Consider the following 12,380-nt stretch of genomic DNA (forward strand, 5'->3'; position numbering starts at 1 on the left):
CAGAATAAAAGTAGAGAGAATATTCATTTCAGCTTTTAATTATTTCATCACAAGTTTACATACACTCAATTAGTATTTGGTAGCATTGCCTTGAAATTGTTTAACTTGGGTCAAATGTTTCAGGTAGCCTTCCACAAGCTTCCCACAATAAGTTGGGTGAATTTTGGCCCATTCCTCCTGACAGAGCTGGTGTAACTGAGTCAGGTTTTTAGGCCTCCTTCTTTGCACATGCTTTTTCAGTTCTGCTCACACATTTTCTATAGGATTGAGGTCAGGGCTTTGTGATGGCCACTTCAATACCTTGACTTTGTAATCCATAAGCCATTCTGCCACAACTTTGGAAGTATGCTTGGGGTCATTGTCCATTTTGAAGACCCATTTGCGAACAAGCTTTAACTTCCTGAATGATGTCTTGAGATGTTGCTTCAATATATCCACATAATTTTCCTACCTCATGATGCCACCTATTTTGTGAAGTGCACCAGTCCCTCCTGCAGCAAAGCGCCCCCACAATATGATTCTGCCACCCCCGTTCTTCACGGTTGGGAGGGCGTTCTTCGGCTTGCAAGCCTCCCCCTTTTTCCTCCAAACATAACAATGGTCATTATGGCCAAACAGTTCTATTTTTGTTTCATCAGACCAAAGTACACTTCTCCAAAAAGTACAATATTTTTCCCCATGTGCAGTTGCAAACCGTAGTCTGGCTTTTTAAGGCGGTTTTGAAGCAGTGGCTTCTTCCTTGCTGAGAGGCCTTTCAGGTTATGTCGATATAGGACTCGTTTTACTGTGGATATAGATACTTTTGTACCTGTTTCCTCCAGCATCTTCACAAGGTCCTTTGCTTTTGTTCTGGGATTGATTTGCCCTTTTCGCACCAAAGTACGTTCATCTCTAGGAGACAGAACGCGTCTCCTTCCTGAGCGTTATGACGGCTGCATGGTCCCATGGTGTTTATACTTGCATACTATTGTTTGTACAGATGAACGTGGTACCTTCAGGCATTTGGAAATTGCTCCCAAGGATGAACCAGACTTGTGGAGGTCTACAATTGTTTTTCTGAGGTCTTGGCTGATTTCTTTTGATTTTCCCATGATGTCAAGCAAAGAGGCACTGATTTTGAAGGTAGGCCTTGAAATACATCCACAGGTACACCTCCAATTGACTAAAATTATGTCAATTAACCTATCAGAAGCTTCTAAAGCCATGACATGATTTTCTTGAATTTTCTAAACTTGCCAAAACTATAGTTTGTTAACAAGAAATTTGTGGAGTGGTTGAAAAACAAGTTTTAATGACTTCAACCTAAGTGTATGTAAACTTCCGACTTCAACTCTATGTGGATGACTCAACACTATACACGTCAGCTAATACAGCAACTGAAATGACTGCAACACTTAACAAATAGCTGCAGATAGTTTCAGAATGGGTGGCAAGAATATGTTTGTCCTAAATATTTGATTTGGGACAAATCATTCACTAAACCATAAACCTCAACTAAATCTTGTAATAAATAATGTGGAAATTTAACAAGTTGAGGTGACTAAACTGCTTGGAGTAACCCATGATTGTAAACTGTCAAGGTCAAAACATATTGATACAACAGTAGCTAAGCAGGGGAGAAGTCTGTCCATAATAAAGCGGTACTTTTCCTTCTTAACAGCACCGTCAACAAGGCAGGTCCTATAGGCTCTAGTTTTGTCACACCTGGACTACTGTTCAGTCGTGTGGTCAGGTGCCACAATTGCAATTGGCTCAGAGCAGGGCAGCACGGCTGGCCCTTGGATGTACACAGAGAACAAACATGAATAATATGCAATCTCTCCTGGCTCAAAGTAAAGGAGAGATTGACTTCATCACTACTTGTACTTGTGAGAGGTATTGACTTGTTGAAAGCACCGATCTGTCTGTGTAAACGACTAGTACCCAGCTCAGACACCCATGCATACCCCACAAGACATGCCAACAGAGGCCTCTTTACAGTCCCCAAGTCCAGAACAGACTATGGGAGGCGCACAGTACTACATAGAGCCATGACTATATGAAACTATTCCACATCAGGTAACTGGCGCAAGCACTAGAATCAGATTTAAAAAACAGATAAAAATACACCTAATAGAACAGCGGGGACTGTGAAGCAACACAAACATAGGCAGAGACACATGCATACACACACATGATAACAAACACACTATACACAAACGTACACATGGATTTTGTGATGTAGATATGTGGTAGTGGAGCATGGGCCTGAGGGCACACACTTAGTGTGTTGTGAATTCTGTAATGAATGTATTGTAATGTTTTTAAAATTGTATAACTGCCTTAATTTTGCTGGACCCCAGGAAGAGTAGCTGCTGCCTAGGATGCATGTTAATTCTGTACAGACTCCCTTCTTTTAACTCTGTAATTTAGGTTAGTATTGTGGAGTAACTGCAAGGTTGTTGATCCATCTTCAGTTTTCTCCTATCACAGCCATTAACCTCTGTAACTGAGTTAGGAAGGACGCCTGTATCTTTGTAGTGACTGGGTGTATATATACACCCTTCTAAGTAATTAATAACTTTTTATTATACTTTTTTTTTTTACCATTCTACCAATAGGTGCTCTTCTTTGCGGGGCATTGGAAAATCTCCTTGGTCTTTGTGGTTGAATGTGTTAGAAATTCACTGCTCGACTGAGGGACCTTACAGATAATTTTATGTGTGGGGTACAATGATGAGGTAGTCATTAAAAAAATCTGGTTAAACGCTATTATTGCACACAGAGTGAGTCCATTCAACTTATTATGTGACTTGTTAAGCACATTTTTACTCTTGAACTTATTTAGGTTTGCCATAACAAAGGGGTTGAATACTTATTGACTCAAGACATTTCAGATTAATTTTTTTTATTAATTTGTTAAACTGTAAGTCCACTTTGACATTATGGGGTATTTTGTTTTTGTCAGTGTCACAAAAAACGCAATTTAATCGATTTTAAATGCAGTCTGTAACAGAACAACATTTTGAAAAGTCAAGGGGTGTGAATACTTTCTGAAGGAATAGTTTGTGTACATGTGTTTTATCGTAACCACAGCGACATTCAGCATACACAGACAAATTAGGTTTTCTCCGTATGCCTTCAGTTGAAACTAGTGGTGTGCTGTCTTAGCCCACATCACTCATCTGATGACAAAGTCTCATGAGTCCCTTGTCAGAACATACAGTACACATATAGATGGCATTGCACAAAGCACAAACAATTGTAATCAAATGGAACATTTCCAAGAAAATGTTTTGTTTGAATTGCTTCAGCTCTTTAAAACTATTTTGTGGTAGTCAAAGAAGTTGAAAACTTTTTACTTAAGCGAAGCAGTGAAATATAGTGAAAGTTAAATATATTAAAATATCTGGTCTCATAGGGTTAACTCTTGTCCGAGGTAAGGCTGCAGAAGGTCAAAAGGAAAAATTGGGCCAAAATGCGTAGGTTTTCAATAATAAATACTCCTATTTCCTACTCAACGTCCATTGTCCTCAAACAGTGGCAGAATTTTTCACACAGCTAGTAAGATTTCACACACACAGTAATTTCCCCGTGGGCAAAACGGGTTGAAACATAATTTAAACCAGTTCTGCTCAGTGTTTGTTCCTCCATTGGTCTTGTCAGAGCTCTGAGGTGCTGGTGGTGGCTCTTCTCTGGCTGGTGGACCTGGACCTCCTGAAGGTGAAGGTCTGCTTGGAGGTCCTCACTTCCCTGGTGATGAAGTAGTAACACAGAGCGTCCAGACAACACGTGATGTTGGCCAGACTCATGGCCACCTGCAGGAACAGGCTGATATTCGTCTTGGCCATGCAGTCCTGGATCACGTCTTGACGTACCTGGGAGGAGATAGAGGTATTCCTTTAAGGCTTAGAGTTTTTCCTGGTCAAGTCACATGGTCAGGGAAAAATAAGTTGTCCCAGACATATTAATGCACATAAGATAACCTCAAGAAAGTATTTACAGCCTTATACTAAAAGTGATTCAATAGTTTTTCCCCCTCATCAATCTACACACAATACCCCATAATGACAAAGCAAAAACAGGTTTAGAAAATGTTGCTAATTTTCTAAATCTAAAAACAGAAATGTTCCATTTACATAAGTATTCAGACCCTTTACTCAGTACTTTGTTGGAGCACCTTTGGCAGTGATTACAGCCTCGAGTCTTCTTGGGTATGACGCTACAAGCTTGCCAAACCTGTATTGGGGGAGTTTCTTCCATTCGTCTGTGCAGATCCTCTCAAGCTGTGTCAGGTTGGATGAGGAGCGTCGCTGCACAGCTATTTTCAGGTCTCTCCAGAGGTGTTTGATCAGGTTCACATCCGGGTTCTGGCTTGGCCACTCAAACAGCTTTTTCAAATGCAAATTTCGTGTTTTCTGTTTGTTTTAGGCAGTTATAAACATGTCTAAAGATTACTTTTCAACATTGCCTGCTCCGGAGTGTTCTCATTACTTAGAAAAACGTAAAATTGTTTGGCATCCCTCATGCCCCTTTTCATGACGCTGCTAGCAGCCACGTGAGTGAGTGCCCAACAACACAATCAAATGGACTATACAGCTACAAGTAGTGAGTGGAGTTACAAACGGACTATACTATTCCACACACATAGCTGCAAATAGCCTGAAGCCATAGGGCTTTTCTCCCAGGTTCTATTTGCCTACATGTGATAATTGCAAACCGTAGGTTGCGATTTTGACCTGGTTACATGTACATTGAACAACACAGCAGCTTTTCTGCCGTTTTTGTTATTTCTGTATAACATACATGTTACAACGAAGTTAGCTCTTTTACAATGGGGTCAATGGGAAAGAATGTTTGTTTTCCACAATTTGTGGCGATGGTCGAGGGGAATTCTTTCTTATGGCAAGAATACAGGCAATAACCAATGTAGCCTATTGATTGTGCTCTGAGGTGACGTTGACATTGGCAGTGAATCTAACGTTACACAAGAGATCGACATATCACGTTGGAGGCGAGGACACAACGGAAGCATTTTCAATGAAAGAAGCGAAGTGGGCGAGGGGACCGTTGGGCGATGTAAGCATGGGCGAGGGACGTGAACAGGGTGGGACCAAAGTTGGGAAAAACTGAACATCATGCAAATACTCTGCGACGTCGTGTTGCTATTGACCAATCAAAGCGCACTAGAGTTTCCAGACATTCATGGATTGGCTGCTGATACCTACACTACCTAGCCTGCGTGCTAGCTTGACTATCCGAATTCACGGATAGAATCTCAGCCTTTATCCTTTCATCACGCTGACTGGCGGTAGCCTTCTGTCCATGGTCCTGAATCGATGCTCACAGTGAGTGCTGTTTTTATGAGCGCATCTTGGGCTACCAGTCTTTTTGGGGCATATCTTAATCTTAAGGATCGAACTATTTTTTTCAAATTTTCGCCTAAAATGTCATACCCAAATCTAACTGCCTGTAGCTCAGGTCCTGAAGCAAGGATATGTATATTCTTGATACCATTTGAAAGGAAACACTTTGAAATGTGAAATTAATGTAGGAGAATATAACACATTAGATCTGGTAAAAGATAATACAAACAAAAAACATGCATATTTTTATTTATTTTTTCATCTTTGAAATGCAAGAGAAAGGCCATAATATAATATTGCAGTTTAGGCGCAATTTAGATTTTGGCCACTAGATGGCAGCAGTGTATGTGCAAAGTTTCAGACTGAACCAGTGAAGCATTGCAATACATCAGAAAATGTGTCTTGCATGGAGCTTCTATCAGACTGTTAAATAGGCATCACTAGCTGGCCTCCAGCCAGTACCCTGCCCTGAACTTACTCACTGTTGCTAGCCGGCTACTACACGTTTTTTCAACCCTGCACCTTAGAGGCTGCTGCCCTATGTACATAGACATGAAACACTAGTCACTTTATCAGTGATGGAAAAAGTACCAAATTGTCATACTTGAGTAAAAGTAAAGATACCTTAATAGAAAATGACTCAAGTAAAAGTAACCCAGTAAAATACTACTTGAGTAAAAGTCTAAAAGTATTTGGTTTTAAATATACATAAGTATCAAAAGTAAATGTAATTGCTAAAATATACTTAAGTATCAAAAGTAAAAGTATAAATCATTTAAAATTCCGTATACTAATCAAACCAGATGGCACAATTTTCTATTTGTTATTTTTGTACGGATAGCCAGGGGCACACTCAGACACACTCCAAAACTCAGACATTATTTACATACAAAGCATTTGTGTTTAGTGAGCCCGCCAGTTCAGAGGCAGTAGAGATGACCAGGGATGTTCAATTGTTAAGTGCGTGAATTTGACCATTTTCCTTTCCTGCTAAGCATTCAAAATGTAACGAGTCATTTTGAGTGTCAGGGAAATGTATGGAATAAACAGTACATTATTTTCTTAAGGAATGTAGTGAAGTAAAAGTAAAAGTTGTCAACAAAAAAAATATAGTAAAGTACAGATATCCCAAAAAATGACTTAAGTAGTACTTTAAAGTATTTTTACTTCAGTACTTCACACCACTGACTTTAATAATGGAACACTGGTCACTTTAATAATGTTTACATACTGTTTTACCCATTTCATATGTATATACTGTTTTCTAGTCAATGCCATCCTATTCAACTATTGCTGTACATATACTACTCTATCCTACGTATTCTTCAGATATAGTACATATTCTAGCCATATACTTTCCATAATGTCTATACATCCTATCACACACACATATATAAATGATATATATATTTATACTCTTGACTCCGACATTGCTTGTCCTAATATTTCTATATTTCTCAATTCCATTATTTTACTTTTTAGATGAATGTGTATTGTTAGATAATACTGCACTGTTGGAGCTAGGAACACAAGCATTTCGCTACCACTGCAATAACATCTGCTAAATATGTGTATGCAACCAATAACATTTGATTTGATTCGATTTGCTATAGCGTGTTTGTGTGTTTGTGTGTGTTGCTTTCGGAATGGCATTTACTCTTATTCACGGCAGATTCAAATTAGCTACTGTCATGTAGGACATTTCACATCAGCTATGACTATAGAATATACACTTTGTTTTATTTAGTTAGCTTTTCTGAAACTCTAGAGAAGTAGCGGCTTGGTTATGCTCATTGCGTAGCGTACTGTCACAAATTCGACAGAAATGTAGCCTATAGTTGTAATTATTGAAGTTTAAGTTATGAAGCCTGTAAGAATCTTTGATAAGTTAGTGGTGCTCAGCCTGTTGAGCTGATCTGTGTGTGTTGGTAGGTGCAAGTTATGTGTAGCCTTGGCCTACTGGAGCTTGGCTGCATTTCGTGTTGGCTGCAACACATGTTGCATGTTGCATGTTGTAGTGGGGCGTATCTTTCTTGTGTTATTATATAAAGCGATGCTTGTTGATGTGCACGGCTACATTTCAGATACATGTGAACAGTAGTAGGACCAATCTACCTTGTGGTATTAGGGCTCTGAAGCAATACTGGTTGTTCCCCTCCATGGATTTAAAATGCCCACTCAGGCATGTCATCCTGGAGCCGGGCCTGTTTATAATTAACTCACCAGGAACTGCAGCAGGATGCCCAGGTGGCTAGGCGTGAAGGGGACCAGAAAGGCACAGAGACTGCTGTAGATGATCCTCACACAGGCTCTGTTCTTATGGCTCTCTTTGTCGGACTGCCTCAGCGTCCGGATGCTCTGGGCCGAACACACCACCAGCACCAGGGCCGGCCCCACAAACCCAAAGCCCAAGAGGCAGCTGATCACATCTGGGCGCCAGCCCTTCTCCGAGAAGCCGTGGAAGCAGTGGAAGGACCCATTTCCCGCCGTGCGGAACGAGTAGATGGGTGAGGTGCCCCCCAGCACCACCACCCAGACCAGGATGCAGATCCCCAGAGCGGCCCGGCGGGAGCGGAGCTGCTTGGCGCGGAAGGGGTGGCATATGGCCACCCAGCGGTCCATGGCTATGCAGGAAATGGTGTAGATGCTGCCATACATGCCCACAAAGTACAGGCTCTCCAGGAAGGAGCAGAGGAAGCGGTGGTGGGCCTCCCAGTGGTGGATGGTGGCGTGCATTTTGAAGGGGAGCAGGAGGAGGAGAAGGAGGTCCAGGAGGGCCAGGTTGGTCATGTAGATGGTGGACTCTGTCCACTTGCGGAGGAGGAAGCAGAAGACAACCAGGGCCAGGATGTTGAGGACAAGGCCGCACACGAAGATGGGCACATAGATGGCAAGTTCCAGTGATTTCATGAGGCGGTCTACCTCGGTGAAGGAGCAGTTGGTTTTCATGGTGCCGCTGAGGAGTAAATGGGAGACGTTGGGTAAGCCAATTCAAATACACATTGTCATTTATTTTCTAAAAGGAATGGTGTTTTGATTATGAATAAGTCCCACAAAATGTAGGATAAAAATGATGGCCATACTATCTACCTTTTTGATTTGTCTTTTTTCCTCACAATAATTGTTCCACTACTTTGATAATTACTTGTCCCCATATACCCCATGTATCATTTTACTGGCACTGAGATTGAAACACCCACATGCACATAAACACACACACGTGCCAATAAGCAAAACCTCCTTTCCTTTCTCAGTTGTGTGGGTAGCATACAGTAGCTGTACCCTCCTCACATATGAAAGCAGTGCCTGCCTGATTTAATCTGAGAATCCTTAAAGATGCAGTCCGGGGTCTTAAGCACAACAAATTCGTAACATATTGTACGAATTGTATTCCTAACATATCGTACGAATTGCACAAATAAATACATTTGTTGTATTTTTTTGTGGGACGTAACACATATCATGCGAAATGAATGATGTAGTACACAATTGGGTGACCTGTTTTGGCTCGTGAGCACCACTTTCAAAACTACTGGCTGAAATGATACTAACGTTCCGGAGCATCACTTTAAAACCACTTCACTACCAGTCTGCATGCCGTATGGCCAAATACTATTCTGAACCAAAATATTTTTGTGTCTGTGTCTCATCAAATACTGTAGAACTAAATTAAAGTAACCTGGTAAAATAATGGTTAGCTTAACACAAATCAAACCTATACATTTTTATTAGTTAGTCTTTTTCTAAGTTTAAGATGACTTCGGATTATGTTTATTATGTTGTTGTAGATAAGGTCATCACCTATTATATTGGTTTGATTTGAATAATCACTCTTCTCTGAGTGTGTTTTCTGTTGTAATGATGTAACACCATCATTGGTGTAAAGTAATTAGGTAAAAATACTTAAGTAGTTTTGGGGGTATCTGTACTTTACCATTTATATTTTTGACTACTTTTACTTTTACTTCACTACATTCCTAAAGAAAATAATGTACTTTTTACTACATACATTTTCCCTGACACCCAAAAGTACTCTTTACATTTTAAATCCTTAGCAGGACAGGAAAATCTTCCAATTCATGCATCAAGAGAACATCCCAAGTCATCCTTACTGCCTCTGATCGAGCAGACTCAGTAAACACAAATGCTTTGTATGTAAATAATGTCTGAGTGTTGGAGTGTGCCCCTGACTATCCGTAAATAAAATAAAAACAAGAAAATGGTGCCGTCTGTATATTTAACACCAAATACTTTTACACAAGTAGTATTTTACTGGGTGACTAACTTTTACTTGAGTCATTTTCTATTAAGGTATGTTTACTTTTACTCAAGAATGAAAATTGGGTACTTTTCCCACCACCATACAGTATATACAGTAAGTGAAACCTTACCTTATAGATGCCAGTCTGCTGGTGTGTCTGTCTGTCTGTCTGTCTGTCTGTCTGTCTGTCTGTCTATCTGTGCAAGACAAATTAGTTTAACACTTCTGCTTTCAGTACCTTTGTTTTTTTTCATGACCACTTCCTATGTGAGAGAACCAATAGTCTGAACTGGTGCTCTCTACACTAGGTTACAGCAGCAGACAAGAGGTTATGTCTTGGACATAACTTAGAAATACAAATCAGAACAATCACATTTGTTTGAGAACATAGTGTCATTCTGCTACCACATATAATAACATATTATATACAGATTTAAAAAGTCAAAGGCCTAGATTCAATCAGATCAAGCGTCAACCGCATTAGAGCTGTCAAATTGGTGAGCAGCTGCACTGCTTCTTGACACAATGTTCGCCCAACCCGGAAGTCAGCCGCACCAATGTGTCAGAGGAAACACCGTACAACTGGCGACCGAAGTCAGCGGGCATGCACCGGGCCCGGTACAAGGAGAGGACATCCGGCCAAACCCTCCCCTAACCCGGACAACGCTGGCCCAATTGTGTGCCACCTCATGAGTCTCCCAGTCACGACGGCTGTGACACAGCCTGGGATCAAACCCGGGTCTGTAGTGATGCCTCTAGCACTGTGATGCAGAGCCTTAGACTGCTGCGCCACTCGGGAGTCCACGAGCAGCTGCTCTCTTGAACATTGTCACGAAGCCACACCCGTCCCACTCACATTTGGTCAGAACGAGAAAATGATCCTAACCCTATATAGAAATAATGCAGCTCAAATTCTAAATCATTCAACTAAATAATGAGGATTTCTATCAGCCTAATCGAGGTGTAGATTACATCTCAAATTCCAGTGTTCTAACTTGTAAACAAGGTTGCATGGGATTTCTCTTAATGCGACTCCGTGCAGCCAGTGGGAATGTCCACTTTGGGTATAATGCCAGGAGCCACTTGTGGATTTGACAGCTCAAACGCAGTTCCGACACCACCAAAACAACCACTATACCCATGTCGACTAAAGTGGTTCTGATTGAATAGAGCCCAATGTCTGTCAGCACAGCAGCAACATAGCCAGAAATAATTGGGGTTAGACAGTCACATCCCTTTGAGCAATTGAGATGAGTTTAACAGTGAGGTACGTTTTTCACCAAGAGGTCCAAACGTCTTGCAATGTCATTGATGTTGTACATACACTATACAGCTGTAACTAGCTTTCCTTTTAATCATTTTACATGTATTCATTTTTCAATGTAATTTGATTTATTTTATGGGATGTGTGTAAGTAACTAATTGTGTTTTTCTATTTTGCCAATGCATCTCTTGCAAGTGCCAATGACTCTCTTTGCCAATATATCTCTTGCAAAAAAATCCCACAAACTATGAACCAGAAAAGTGAATCTACAGCTTTAATCCCAGTTACTGTAACCAAGGGCGTAGGAGCCAGGAGGGACAGTGGGGACATGCCCCCCCACCCCCCTATGTTAGAAGCAGGTAAAATGGTCCCCCCCAATAAAAATAACATATAAAACATTGCAAGACTTTTATTTAGAAAAATGTGTCGTCAGATGTGTTGAGGGACTTTTATTTTGAAAAGGCCTCTGCTGCTGGAATGTGAGTCACTTCCCCTGCCCCATGACTGATTCCTTCTCACTCTTGGTTGTTACAAGTAGTGTGTTAGTGAGAGAAAAAGCACTGTGCAGCAGCACCACCAACATCACACATAACACTGGGAAAAGTAATTGTTGTTTGCAACAACAAAGAAAGTTTGAGTAAAAAATGTATGAATGTAAATAAACTTTGATATGTAGAACGAACGTGAGCAACTATACGCTTTCTCTTGTCTTGTAGCTAGTTAGCTTTACATTTACAATTTAGTCAATGTTTACTTGTGTCAGCTTTTAGCTAATGCTGGGTAGTTCTGGCTATGTGAAAAACTGATAGTGAATGTTTTGAAGCCAAGAATAGTTGCTAGCTGCACAATCACTGTCAGCCTTCAAGTTAGAAATGGATGTGTCACCAGTCAAAAAGAGAAAAAAATAGGAAATACCATTTTTTCCCAAATTAGTGCAATGGACTGTGAGTAAGGTTCTTGGCAACTGTGCACACACCACCTCTGGCAAACTAGCTGGAAAATTTGATTGCTTTCAGTTTAGATGTCTCTCACAGTGATTATGGGTCATGAAAGGGAAAAAGGATACCTAGTCAGTTGCACAAATGCATTCAACCGAAGTGTGTCTTCTGCATTAATCCCAACACATCTGAAGGTGTGCTCCATGTGTAAAGACTTTGTTTGGTGCTATCATGATCTGGCAGGAGAGTGACAGCCATGAACAGACAGAAAGGGAAAGAGAGAAAGGCCACAAACCAACAGTAAGAAGTGCCTCTCCAAGCCCATAGAGGTCATAGACAGAGGATCTTCCATAGTTGCCCGGCTACCCAATTCCTTGCTCCAGCCAAACATCACGCCACGCCCACAGATGTTAGTTTCTTCTCCGCAATGAATCTGGATCTGAGTACCTCCCAGACAATTTCTAGAACGCAAACACTTTTAACCGTTCTGATTGGTCCCAGAAACCAATGGGTTGGGCTAGAGCCAGAACATACGTGGGTAAAGCAGCGTTTAGAAAATGTGTCATTGACTT

General features: G+C 40.9%; 1 protein-coding gene across 1 annotated transcript; it reads right to left on the bottom strand.

Moving 5' to 3' along the window:
• Positions 1 to 2,870: 2,870 nt before the first annotated feature.
• LOC139560363 (G-protein coupled receptor 55-like) lies at positions 2,871 to 11,700 on the bottom strand. The gene is made up of 3 exons (XM_071377064.1): positions 9,737 to 11,700; positions 7,569 to 8,301; positions 2,871 to 3,857 (listed from the first exon to the last, which is right to left on the bottom strand). Exons 2-3 carry the CDS (start codon positions 8,292 to 8,294, stop codon positions 3,642 to 3,644), a joined length of 942 nt encoding a protein of 313 aa, XP_071233165.1. The 5' UTR covers positions 8,295 to 8,301; positions 9,737 to 11,700; the 3' UTR covers positions 2,871 to 3,641.
• Between the last annotated feature and the right edge of the window lie 680 nt (positions 11,701 to 12,380).

This window comes from Salvelinus alpinus, chromosome 30, assembly GCF_045679555.1.
Source record: "Salvelinus alpinus chromosome 30, SLU_Salpinus.1, whole genome shotgun sequence".
Taxonomy (NCBI): domain Eukaryota; kingdom Metazoa; phylum Chordata; class Actinopteri; order Salmoniformes; family Salmonidae; genus Salvelinus; species Salvelinus alpinus.

What these genes read in the sequence shown, in the direction of transcription:
- LOC139560363 (XM_071377064.1), bottom strand. Translation starts at nt 8,294, where the DNA reads ATGAAAACCAACTGCTCCTTCACCGAGGTAGACCGCCTCATGAAATCA. An exon ending in GCATCCTGCTGCAGTTCCTG is followed by an intron (nt 3,858 to 7,568) that starts GTGAGTTAATTA and finishes ATCTCCTCCCAG; the next exon opens with GTACGTCAAGACGTGATCCA.